Source organism: Salmo salar, chromosome ssa22 (genome assembly GCF_905237065.1).
Source record: "Salmo salar chromosome ssa22, Ssal_v3.1, whole genome shotgun sequence".
Lineage (NCBI taxonomy): Eukaryota > Metazoa > Chordata > Actinopteri > Salmoniformes > Salmonidae > Salmo > Salmo salar.
In genome coordinates, this window is record NC_059463.1 from 56,710,814 (window position 1) to 56,724,189 (window position 13,376).

At 41.2% G+C, this 13,376-nt stretch overlaps 1 protein-coding gene across 1 annotated transcript in view; it reads right to left on the reverse strand.

The window, feature by feature from the left end:
* The window catches only part of grm7 (glutamate metabotropic receptor 7), a 359,100-nt gene that overhangs the window by 67,704 nt on the left and 278,020 nt on the right, over window positions 1–13,376 (reverse strand). Inside the window, exon 8 of the mRNA XM_045705724.1 lies at window positions 704–906. Coding sequence (XP_045561680.1) covers window positions 704–906 — 203 coding nt within the window. The remainder of the gene's footprint in view (window positions 1–703; window positions 907–13,376) is intronic.

A 13,376-nucleotide genomic window follows, 5' to 3' on the forward strand; every position in this document is an offset into this window, starting at 1 on the left:
GAATTCAGAATTCAGAAATCCACGAAGCGTGGACAAATGTGTTGTTTTATTGAAAGCGTATGGTGTAATGAGCTATTTTTGTCAAAAGTACTATCGTTTTTGAGTCAGGAAACGTGTACTTTTACACCTAAAACATTTGCGATAATTGTATGTCATTATTTTATGTAGCCGACTACCACAGCAGGTGAGATGGGTAACAACTGAGCACTCAAACCCGATAGTACAGTACTTTAGATAAATAAAAAAAATTGCTTTCAATAAAACAACTAATTTGTCCACACTTTGCAGATTTCTGAACCATGAATTCACTAGCAACAGAGCAATGAAGCCTGCACCCAGCATGGCAGCTGTTTCAGTGCAGCGCTACAGGGAGTGATATGTGGCAAGGGAAAACTCAGCTGTATGGGAGTTTCTGGATTTTGAGTAAACTTCTCCTTTAAGAAAGTTTATTTGACAATTCTCAAAAAACACCTACAGACAACAAGAAGAAAAGCAGTGCTGTACTGCACTGTAAAACATCATACTATCAAGGAAGACACAAACATTTTACAGACTTATTTAGGGTTGCAAAATTCATGAAACGTTTACAATATTCCCGAGTTTTCCAGAAATCCCCAAATCCCGAAAACTTGGAAATGTTGGGAAAGTTTCAGGAATTTTGCAACCCTTGACTTATTTTTTTTATAGTGTTCCTGACTGTCACCTGTTGGGGTTGGGCCTCATGTTGTAGGAGCACAGCTTGCAGGATGTTGCATCATATTGATACTGGTAGCCATCACAGGGCTCACAGTGCCAGCAGCAGGACATGCCTTTCACTGCCTTCTTCCGCTCTCCTGTCCTGCAGGGCAGACTACACACAGAGCTGGGAATCTCTGTCTGTCCATTAGGCCACTGCATGTCTTCAATCTGGAACACACGATGGAGGGAGATAGCTTAGTGGACAGGGGGGACATGTACCTCGTTACAACATACAAGACACATACAAACACAGAAGTAAAACAATGAAAAGGAGTTGTTAAAAAAACAAAACAAGTGTATCTATGTCTCTCTGTTAGCCCACTGCATTTTCTTAATCTGGAACACAGTTAAACACATATGGAGGATATGTTATAGTTTTGTTTTGTTTTGTTTTGTTTTGTTAGTTCCTCAAAATGATGACTCTATCATCACTGTAACTTTATGCATAGAGTTTTACATAACTGGCTAACTGCAAATATTTTCCAAATAAACACTTCACAAGCACTTTACAAATACATAAATGTTCCTGTCTTAATGTACAATTTTTCTGTAAATATTCATGATTTCCTCGGGATATTTTTAAGTTGGTGGCTTCAATACCCAATGGACATGGTAATGGAAGTTACTTTTATGTTTTGATATCAAGCAGCATAAAAGTGATTATTAAGTGCTATGTCCTCATATTTCAATTACACGCATAAACTGGTGATGAACAAAAACAAAAACATCCGTCCTGGATCTATTGGATGTTCATCAGATTCATTCCGCCATTCTTGATTTCTTGTTATTTTTTTGTATTTTTGTATTGCTTACATTAGAATTGTTTGACATTTTACTGCATCATTAGGAGTTAGTAACATGAGCATTTCGCTGCACCCGCTATAGCATCTACTAAACTGTGTACAGTTCTGGTTTGAAGAATTTTAACAAGGCTGAGTGGCTGACGACTTCCAAGGTCTTTGCTGTGTGAACACAAAAGAGATTGACTGCCGACACTGTTCAGAGGTGCTAAGTACTGTCGGCAAGCAAATGTTTGACAATCCCTACTGGTGTGTTAGACTTTAACCGTTAAAGCTAACTAGGGCCTAGACATATCCGTGGACAGGCAGATTTTCTTCTAGTAAAGCATGACTCACGACTCTTGTGTTTTAAAAAACACTCATGACTTGTATTTTCCCTAACAAACCCACAGATAACTGTCCCTCTCCAACTCTGACTGTCACCACTGCGGAAACTGTCTGACTGACCTGGGGTCTGGCTGGCTTGCTGTCACCTGGGGTCTGGCTGATTGATACCTGGAGTCTGGCTGACTGACTGTCACCTGGGGACTAGGAGAAGGAAGAAAAAAACTTCAAACTTTCCTATGACACATTCGGCAGGATGGCTGACGGGACAAGGTCAGGCATTCCAGCACCACAACAAAAGACAAACTCAGAATAACCTAATTTACCGACTGAAAGTCATCCTCATGCAGATAAAGAAAAAAACAGACTTATTTTCCTCCATTCTCCACATCTCCTCCTCCATCTCTCCCTTTCTGTCACCTCTCTTTCTCTCTCTCTCTCTCCCTTTCTGTCACCTCTCTCTCTCTCTCACTCTCTCTCTCTCTCTCTCTCTCTCATTCTTATATCACATCTCACCCTCCATCCAGTCATCCCTACATTCTTCCCACTCACTCTCTCCATCCGACCGGCTCCACCTCCTTCATGCCAAGCTCATTATGGAGAGGAGCTCAGCACATAAACCATCAACATTGGTGGGAACATCAGACAATCTAACACAGATCTCAACAGCACATCTCTCCATATTGTGAAATCACCTCCATATACAGGTGATTACAAGTGCCCTGTTTTGCATTGAAAATTAGATACTTACTATGTTATAGAAGATTGGAAAACTCTAAACAGCTTTACTAGTGTTAAGTCTCTCGTGATAGCCTTAAGATTAATCTCGGACACCCAGACCTAAAATTGAATGAAATTGCTTCAGATTCTCGATTAAGTTCCGGGGGGGGAGACGTGTTAGAAAATGTACTAACAAGATTAGCCAATTCTTCACTCTTCAAAAAGGAAACGTTCAGCCATTTTCAGGCTAGCCAAGTTTCCACTCTTCTAAAAGGAAACTTTCAGCCATTTTCAGGCTAGCCAAGTTTCCACTCTTCAAAAAGGAAACGTTCAGCCATTTTCAGACTAGCCAAGTTTCCACTCGTCAAAAAGGAAACTTTCAGCCATTTTTAGACTAGCCAAGTCTTCATCTCTAAAGGAAACCTTCAGCCAGCTTCAGACTAGCCAATTCTTCACCTCTAAAAGGAAACTTCCAGACAGTATCAGCCTAGCCAAGTCTTCACCTCTAAAAGGAAACTTCCAGACAGTATCAGCCTAGCCAAGTCTTCACCACTAAAAGGAAACTTCCAGACAGTTTCGGACAAGTCTATGTGCCAAATATCCCCTCGAAAGATGTGATCACCTGCAAAATTGTGATTTGTCAAAATTATCAGTAACGAAAAATCAGCGTACAAGAACAAAGTTCCTCGTTAGTCGTCACATCCCACAGTTTGTTGACAGCTGTCACTACCATTTACTGATAACATCTGTCCACAAGAGATAACCTTAACATCAACTCGTATGACAAGACTCGGTCGCAGGCGATTTAGTTCTGAGTGCCGAGATTGCTAGTGTTTTTCGACACATTCCACTGTTGTAGCTAATGTGTGAAACAGTCGAGGTGGTCACTGGACGGATTTCATTTATTATTATTATTTCTAACCAAGAGGGAAAGTCCGTCACTAAATCAATCACTAACATGGAACACTGTATGAAATAGAACAGGATGAAAGGGTGCTATGCTGCTACATTTTAAATTATTCAACACCTTTTTTGAAGTGATGTCACCTCTGAGAGTTTGACCTGAGCAAGATGTCCATAGTTTAATTACAATGAATAAGTATTAAGATATTATTATAGCCCCTTTGTTCACCTTTTTTAAAATGTAATCGTCTGGAATATTTTGACACGGGTGTGCATCCCAAATAGCAACCTATTCCCTATACGTGCAGTGCACTATGTTTGACCAGAGTCTTAAATACCCTGGTCGAAAGTACTGCCCTATGTAGTGACTGGGGTGCCATTTTGGAGGCATGCTGGGGTTTAGAGACTAAGCCATAAAGTCCTGAATCTGCCTGTCCTGCATTCTGACATCTTTAAAATGAGGAGAGATACAGTTGAAGTCAGAAGTTTACAAACACCTTAGCCAAATACATTTAAACTCCGTTTTTAACAATTCCTGACATTTAATCCTAGTAAAAATCCCTGTCTTAGGTCAGTTAGGATCACCACTTAATTTTAATAATGTGAAATGTCAGAAAAATAGAAGAGAGAATTATTTATTTCAGCTTTTATTTCTTTCATTACATTCCCAGTGGGTCAGAAGTTTACATACACTCAATTAGTATTTGGTAGCATTGCCTTTAAATTGTTTAACTTTGGTCAAACGTTTCGGGTAGCCTTCCACAAGCTTCCCACAATAAGTTGGGTGAATTTTGGCCCATTCCTCCTGGTTTGTAGGCCTCCTTGCTCGCACACCCTTTTTCAGTTCTGCCCACAAATGTTCTATAGGATTGAGATCAGGGCTTTGTGATGGCCACTCCAATACTTTGACTTTATTGTCATTAAGCCATTTTGCCACAACTTTGGAAGTATGCTTCGGGTCATTGTCCATTTGAAAGACCCATTTGCGACCAAGCTTTAACTTCCTGACTGATGTTGCTTCAATATATCCACATAATTTTCCCCCCCTCATGATGTCATCTATTTTGTGAAGTGCACCAGTACCTCCTGCAGCAAAGCACCCTCACAACATGATGCTGCCACAACCACGCTTCACGTTTGGGATGGTGTTCTTCGGCTTGCAAGCCTCCCACTTTTTACTTCAAACAAAACTATGGTCATTTTGGCCAAACGGTTCTATTTTCGTTTCATCAGACCAGAGGATATTTCTCCAAAAAAACGTAGTCTGGCGTTTTTATGGCGGTTTTGGAGCAGTGGCTTCTTCTTTGCTGAGCGGCCTTTCAGGTGATGTCGGTTTAGGACTCGTTTTACTGTGGATATAGATACTTTTGTACCTGTTTCCTCCAGCATCTTCACAAGGTCCTTTGCAGTTGTTCTGGGACTGATTTGAACTTTTCGCACCAAAGTATGTTAATCTCTAGGAGACAGAACACATCTCCTTCCTGAGTGGTATGACGGCTGCGTGGTCCCATGGTGTTTAAACTTGCGTACTATTGTTTGTACAGATGAACGTGGTACCTTCAGGCATTTGGAAATTGCTCCGAAGGATGAACCAGACTTGTGGAGGTCCGCAATTGTTTTTCTGAGGTCTTGGCTGATTTCTTCTGATTTTCCCATGATGTCAAGCAAAGAGGCACTGAGTTCAAAGGTAAGCCTTGAAAAACATCCACAGGTGCACCTCCAAATGACTCAAATTATGTCAATTAGCCTATCAGAAGCTTCTAAAGCTCTGACATCATTTTCTGGAATTTTCCAAGCTGTTTAAAGGCACAGTCAACTTAGTGTATGTAAACTTCTGACCCACTGGAATTGTGATACAGTGAATTATAAGTGAAATAATCTGTCTGTGAACAGTTGTTGGAAAAATTACTTGTGTCATTCACAAAGTAGATGTCCTAACCGACTTGCCAAAACTATAGTTTGTTAACAAGAAATTTGTGGAGTGGTTGAAAAACACGTTTTTATGACTCTCTTTGATGACACTCTCTATGATGCCACAATGATGACATTCTCTATGATGTCACTCCCTATGATGTCCCTCTCTATGACTACACTCTCTCTGATGTCACTCTCTATGGGTGTCTGGTTAGACTGTAAACTCTCCTTCCAGACTCTCATCAATCATCTTCAATCCAAAATTAAATCTAGAATTGGCTTCCTATTTCTCAACAAAGCCTCCTTCACTCATGCTGCCATACATACCCTCTTAAAACTGACTATCCTACCGATCCGTGACTTCGGCGATGTCATTTACAAAATAGCTTCCAACACTATCCGTTTTGTCACCAAAGTCCAATACACTACCCACCCACTACCCACCACTGCGACCTGTATGCTCTCGTTGGCTGGCCCTCACTACATATTCGTTGCCAAACCCACTGGCTCCAGGTCATCTATAAGTCTTTGCTAGGTAAAGCCCCGCCTTATCTCAGCTCACTGGTCACCATAACAACACCCTCCCGTAGCACACGCTCCAGCTGGTATATTTCACTGGTCATCTCCAAAGCCAACACTTACTTTGACCGCCTTTCCTTCCAGTTCTCTGCTGCCAATGACTGGAAAGAATTGCAAAAATCACTGAAGCTGGAGTCTTATATCTCCCTCTCTAACTTTAAGCATCAGCTGTCAGAGCAGCTTACCGATCACTGCACCTGTACACAGCCAATCTGTAAATAGAACACCCAACTACCTCATCCCCATATTGTTATTTGTCCTCTTGCTCTTCTGCACCCCAGTATCTCCACTTGCACATCATCATATGCACATCTATCACTCCAGTGTTAATGCTAAATTGTAATTATTTCGCCTCTATGGCCTATTTATTGACTTACCTCCCTACTCTTCTACATTTGCACACATTGTACATAGATTTCTCTATTGTTTAATTGACTGTACGTTTGTTTATGAGTAACTCTTAAATCTCTGTCACTTCTTCATTCAAATGACAGGCATTTGGGCCTTGTCCGGTGTCTGAAGTAAATCTCTATGATGTCACTCTCTATGATGTCACTCTCTATGATGTCACTCTCTATGATGACACTCTCTATGTTGACACTCTCTATGATGTCACTCTCTATGATGTCACTCTCTATGATGTCAACTATGTTGACACTCTCTATGTTGACATCTCTATGTTGACACTCTCTATGATGTCACTCTCTATGATGTCACTCTCTATGTTGACACTCTCTATGTTGACACTCTCTATGATGTCACTCTCTATGTTGACACTCTCTATGTTGTCACTCTCTATGTTGACACTCTCTATGTTGACACTCTCTATGATGTCACTCTCTATGTTGACACTCTCTATGTTGACACTCTCTATGATGTCACTCTCCATGTTGACACTCTCTATGATGTCACTCTCTATGTTGACACTCTCTATGTTGACACTCTCTATGATGTCACTCTCTATGTTGAAACTCTCTATGTTGACACTCTCTATGATGTCACTCTCTATGTTGTCAGTCTCTATGTTGACACTCTCTATGTTGTCACTCTCTATGATGTCACTCTCTATGTTGACACTCTCTATGATGTCACTCTCTATGTTGTCAGTCTCTATGTTGACACTCTCTATGTTGTCACTCTCTATGATGTCACTCGCTATGTTGACACTCTCTATGTTGACACTCTCTATGTTGACACTCTCTATGATGTCACTCTCTATGTTGTCAGTCTCAATGTTGACACTTCGCATCCAACTCCTTAAATAAAAAAATCTTTATCCAGTAGGGGTGAGTAATCACTGTCCTTATATCGAGAAGCTCTTTTCACTCATAAGACACAGTGGCAGAAACATTATGTACAAAATAAGTTACAAATGACGCAACAAAAACACACACAACAGCACAATTGGTTTGGAGCTCGTAAAATGGCAGCCATCTTCTCCGGCACCATTCTTCCACTGTTCTAATATAAAAGTTGTAATATAAAAGTACACAGGCGCGCACACACACACGATGCGCGGGTCAGCTGTTTGTTCACCCGCACCCGCTCGCAAATGCTAACAACCCATCCGCAACCGTCTGACTATAAGTGATAAAGTGAAATCTGAGACCTACAAATGACCCTAACACGCAAACATAGAAAATGCAATGTACAGTCAGAGATGACAGAACTATTTTTTGACAGGCCTTTTTACATAGGCCTATGTTTCTGCTTCTGGTTTCTGACATTTTGGTAGGCTATTTTGTTAATCTATAATTAGATACAGTACATGCAGCTTCTCTTCTGTCATTACTTGTTGCCCATAAAGAATAAATAAACCTTTTATTTTTTATTTATCCTTTATTTAACTAGGCTACCTGCTGCCCCCCCCCCCACCCCCCCCTCCCCCAAAAAAAACCTTGCTCACCAGAATAAGGTAATAAATTGATAGAATGAATGCTTCAATCTATTTGACATCGGTAAAGTTTTCTCTTTCTTCTTTCCTCTCTGCTTTTCTCAAGATGCTGAAAGAAGGAAATCATAATTCTCCATTCCATTCCTGTTCCAGAGTCAAAATGTACATTTGGTCTATAAATTTACTGCAAGAAATGAATGTGCGGTTATGGACCGTCTGTAAAGGTGCTATCTTTATCAGTATCATAAAAGCTGATAGTATTTCAACCACAGTTAGGGGCCATCTGTAAAGGTGCTGACTTTATCAGTGTCATAAAAGCTAATATTATTTGAAGGCATTCAGTTGTACAATTGACTAGGTAGCCCCTCCTTTCCTTTCCTTTCCTATTTCAACCACATAAAATATGCATCCAATTCGAACTGAAATCTTATCAAAAGCATGTTGGGTTGTTTTAACAGCTTTTCATTTCCTGAAAACCGGTCAAACTGATGTCATTTTAAAATAATTTATTGCATTTTCTCCCCGTCTTTGCTGAAGATCCAATGGCACTTATCGTAAGAATAAGGGTATTAAGGCCGGTGTCCTGGCTAAATTCCCAATCTGCCCTTCACGCCATGACGGTCACCTAATCATCCCCAGCTTCCAATTTCGTCATTCATCCCCCCTCCTCTCTCCTGTAACTATTCCCCAGGTCGTTGCTGTAAATGAGAATGTGTTCTCAGTCAACTTACCTGGCAAAATAAGGGTTAAATAGAAAAAGTGACTGTCAAATTTGATTTAATATCAATTTCGCAAGTACAGTGAACTACCTTTCTTGCAAGCTCTATATCCAACAATGCAGTAATCAATATCAATGTACTGTAGTACCAAAAATAACATAAGGTAGAACAAAAACAGAAGAGAAAAAAATGAAATAACACGAGAAGTAAGCATACTATATACAGGGTCAGTTCCAATACCATATTTACAATGTATAGGGGTACTGAAGTGATGGAGGTACAATAGATATCTATAAGGGTAACCATACTATATACAGGGTCAGTTCCATATTAACAATGTGCAGGGATACTGGAGTGATGGAGGTAGATATGTATACGGGTAAGGTGACTAGGTATTAGGATATATGTTAAACAGAGTAGGAGCAGTGTATACGGTGAGTGTGTGTGTGTGTGTGTGTGTGTGTGTGTGTGTGTGAGGGAGAGAGTGTGTGAGAGTGTGTTGGAGTGTCAGTGTGTGTGCGTGTGTAGCAGTGGAGGATCCTCAGAGGAGGAAGGGGAGGACCATCCTCCTCTGTGAGTTTCAGGAAAATGTAGAAAGTGAAACATTAAAAAAGTTATATTCAATTATCCTTTTTAGATAAAACTTTACTAAATATATTCACATGTAACCAAATAATTGGTTAAAACACACTATTTTGCAATGAAGATCTACAGTAGCATGGCAACACTCTGTAGGGTAGCACCATGGTGTAGCCGGAGGTCAGCTAGCTTCCGTCCTCCTCTGGGTACATTGACTTAAATACAAAACCTAGGAGGCTCATGGTTCTCACCCCTTTCCATAGACTTACACAGTAGTTATGACAACTTCTAGAGAACGTCCTCCAACCTATCAGAGCTCTTGCAGCATGAACTGACATGTTGTCCACCCAATCATAGGATCAGAGAAATAATCTAGTACTGAAAGCATAGGCTACAGCTAGCTAGCACCGCAGTGCATAGCATGTGGTGAGTAGTTGACTCGAACAGAAAGACAATTAAATAATTTCTTCAAAAAGTAAGGTGGAGAGAGAGAGAGAGAGAGAGAGAGAGAGAGTGAGAGAAGAAGAGAGAGAGAGAGAGAGAGAGTGAGAGAGAGATTTTGTAGTATTCTTTTCACTTTCACTTACTTAGCTAGCGAATGCAGCTAGCTAGTTTAGCCTACTCAAACACACGGCTCAAACAGAGTGAGATGCTATGTTAGCTAGCTGGCCATGGCTATCCAACACTGGAACTCTTCCAAGTCAAGGTAAGCTTTTGGTTTTAATTAATTTATAAACTGCTTGCTGACTGCTAAACTGCTTGCTAAACTGCTTACACTGTACTGAGTGATTGTAGCAGGTTTACTAATGCGTTACTTCTAGTAGCTGTGTTGATGATGACGTTAGCTAATATGGTGACAACGATGAAGGCTGTGTGTAGCAGTTAGCGGTTATATGAAGGCTTGGCTTGAAAGGTTTTTTCACCTAGTCAGAGACAGCTGATGTGTTGTGCACTGAAGTCCACAAGTGATCGGAAAAGGTGAGAGGAGGTGAGCATAGATGCGAGAAGAACTTGATCATGCTGTTTGTATGAGGCTGCTATGAAAGTGAACTGTGTTTGTGTGTGATTAAGGGTGTATTCATTCGATTCTGTTGGAAGACATTTCTTAAACGGAAGCAAACATAATGAAATGGGCATAAACATACCTGAATTTGTCCAATAGCAACTGCTGGACTAATAACTACACCCTAGATCAGCTAGAGTGTGCAAGGCAGTATTGAATGTGTCACTGTCTGTCACTTTGACTACTAAAATTGTTCTTTCGACCTGTGCACCTATGTTGTAGCCTAAACCTTTCGCTGTTACATTGGCCTGGTTGAATGGAATATGAATGACAGTCATCCAATATGATGTAATAGAATTAAAGCCATGCTCATAAAACAAATAATTGTCTTCCCTCATCATAAAAGGCACCGACCGCCACTGGTGTTTACAGTCCTGCGAGTGTGCATGAAGACAGTGCAAAAATATAAATAAAATACAAGGGTCAACTCAGATAGCCATTTTGTTAACTATTTAGCAGTCTTATGGCTTGGGGATAGAAGCTGTTCAGGAGCCTGTTATTGTCAGATGGACCTCTCTCACAACCAACTCTTTCTCAAACATTAGACTGTTCTGACTCTCCCTGGGCCTCCCAACTCTTTATTTTCAACTCTCCATTTCAGTTTTTTTTTTCTCTAATTGAATTAAAGTCCAACATTGTCCTTTTTACCTTACCTAATCCCGTCTGGATTACTGCAACTCGCTGTTGGCTGGGCTCCCTGCCTGTGCCATTAAACCCCTACAACTCATCCAGAACGCCGCAGCCCGTCTGGTGTTCAACCTTCCCAAGTTCTCTCACGTCACCCCGCTCCTCCACACACTCCACTGGCTTCCAGTTGAAGCTCGCATCTGCTACAAGACCATGGTGCTTCCCTACGGAGCTGTGAGGGGAACGGCACCTCCGTACCTTCAGACTCTGATCAGTCCCTACACCCAAAGAAGGGCACTGCGTTCATCCACCTCTGGCCTGCTCGCCTCCCTACCTCTGCGGAAGCACAGTTCCCGCTCAGCCCAGTCAAAACTGTTCGCTGCTCTGGCACCCCAATGGTGGAACAAGCTCCCTCACGACGCCAGGACAGCGGAGTCAATCACCACCTTCCGGAGACACCTGAAACCCCACCTCTTTAAGGAATACCTGGGATAGGATTAAGTAATCCTTCTAACCCTCCCCCCCCCTACCCTCCCCCCCCAAAAAATATATAGATGTACTATTGTAAAGTGGTTGTTCCACTGGATATCATAAGGTGAATGCCCCAATTTGTAAGTCGCTCTGGATAAGAGCATCTGCTAAATGACGTAAATGTAAATGTAAATGTTAATGGATTGATGTTACATTTTTCTTCCCAAGTTCCAAAAAGCATTTGGCAGTTGGCGTGTATTTGGCACTCTGCACTTAGGCCCTATAGCTAGGCTTAGGCTACGCACTAATGGTAGAAACAAATAATGAAGTAGCCTTTATATATATATATATATATATATATATATATATATATATATATATATACTGTATAAATTGCACAAGAATTACACATTAATGGATTTTAAAGCATTGTTTTCTCTTTGTTCAACCCGCTCGCCACCCACCCGTCGTTCATCTACACAATATTTCATGAACTTAAACCCGTCCGCCCAGCAGATATAACCGCAAGGACGTCACTAACGCACGCACACACACACACAAACGCACCTATCATGAGTCTTGGAAATGCCACTGTTCTGATATAAACGCACACACACACACACTTACACACACTTACACACACACACACACATAAAAAACACACACATGCAGATAATCTATTTGTTTAAGGTGATTGACATGCTCCACATTTGCCAATGTCTCAGTTAGGAACATTGCTGTAGGAGTGAATGATAAATAGAGATGGGTTTTATCTGCAGAAATATGATTATTGGGTTTAAAGTTCCTAACCCTCATCGGTTTGAATGGTTTCATCAATTATTATCAAGTATTATTTTGAACTTAAAAACATGAGTTTGGGTATTTACAGTACAATATACTGTAGGTAGAGAACATTGAACAGGTCAAGACTATGTCAATAACATTTGACAAAACTGCAGATGTTACCTTATAGTCCCCAATTCTCAAACTGCAGTAATGGGACCAGGGATATCTGATCTGCGGTCAGTAATGGGACCAGGGAAATCTGATCTACGGTCAGTAATGGGACCAGGGATATCTGATCTACGGTCAGTAATGGGACCAGGGAAATCTGATCTACAGTCAGTAATGGGACCAGGGAAATCTGATCTACGGTCAGTAATGGGACCAGGGAAATCTGATCTACAGTCAGTAATGGGACCAGGGAAATCTGATCTACAGTCAGTAATGGGACCAGGGAAATCTGATCTACGGTCAGTAATGGGACCAGGGAAATCTGATCTACGGTCAGTAATGGGACCAGGGATATCTGATCTACGGTCAGTAATGGGACCAGGGAAATCTGATCTACAGTCAGTAATGGGACCAGGGAAATCTGATCTACGGTCAGTAATGGGACCAAGGAAATCTGATCTACAGTCAGTAATGGGACCAGGGAAATCTGATCTACAGTCAGTAATGGGACCAGGGAAATCTGATCTACAGTCAGTAATGGGACCAGGGATATCTGATCTGCGGTCAGTAATGGGACCAGGGATATCTGATCTGCGGTCAGTAATGGGACCAGGGAAATCTGATCTACGGTCAGTAATGGGACCAGGGATATCTGATCTGCGGTCGGTAATGGGACCAGGGATATCTGATCTACGGTCAGTAATGGGACCAGGGATATCTGATATACGGATAGTAATGGGACCAGGGAAATCTGATCTACAGTCAGTAATGGGACCAGGGAAATCTGATCTATGGTCAGTAATGGGACCAGGGATATCTGATCTATGGTCAGTAATGGGACCAGGGATATCTGATCTATGGTCAGTAATGGGACCAGGGATATCTGATCTAAGGTCAGTAATGGGACCAGGGAAATCTGATCTACGGTCAGTAATGGGACCAGGGATATCTGAACTAAGGTCAGTCATTACTTACCCTACAGATATAGATTTGCTGACATTTCAAACACTTTCAGGGATAAGCAGATCAATATACACTATCTACTTTACCTTGTTAATCTGAGGTGTCAGATGAGAAGCCGGTTTAAAACC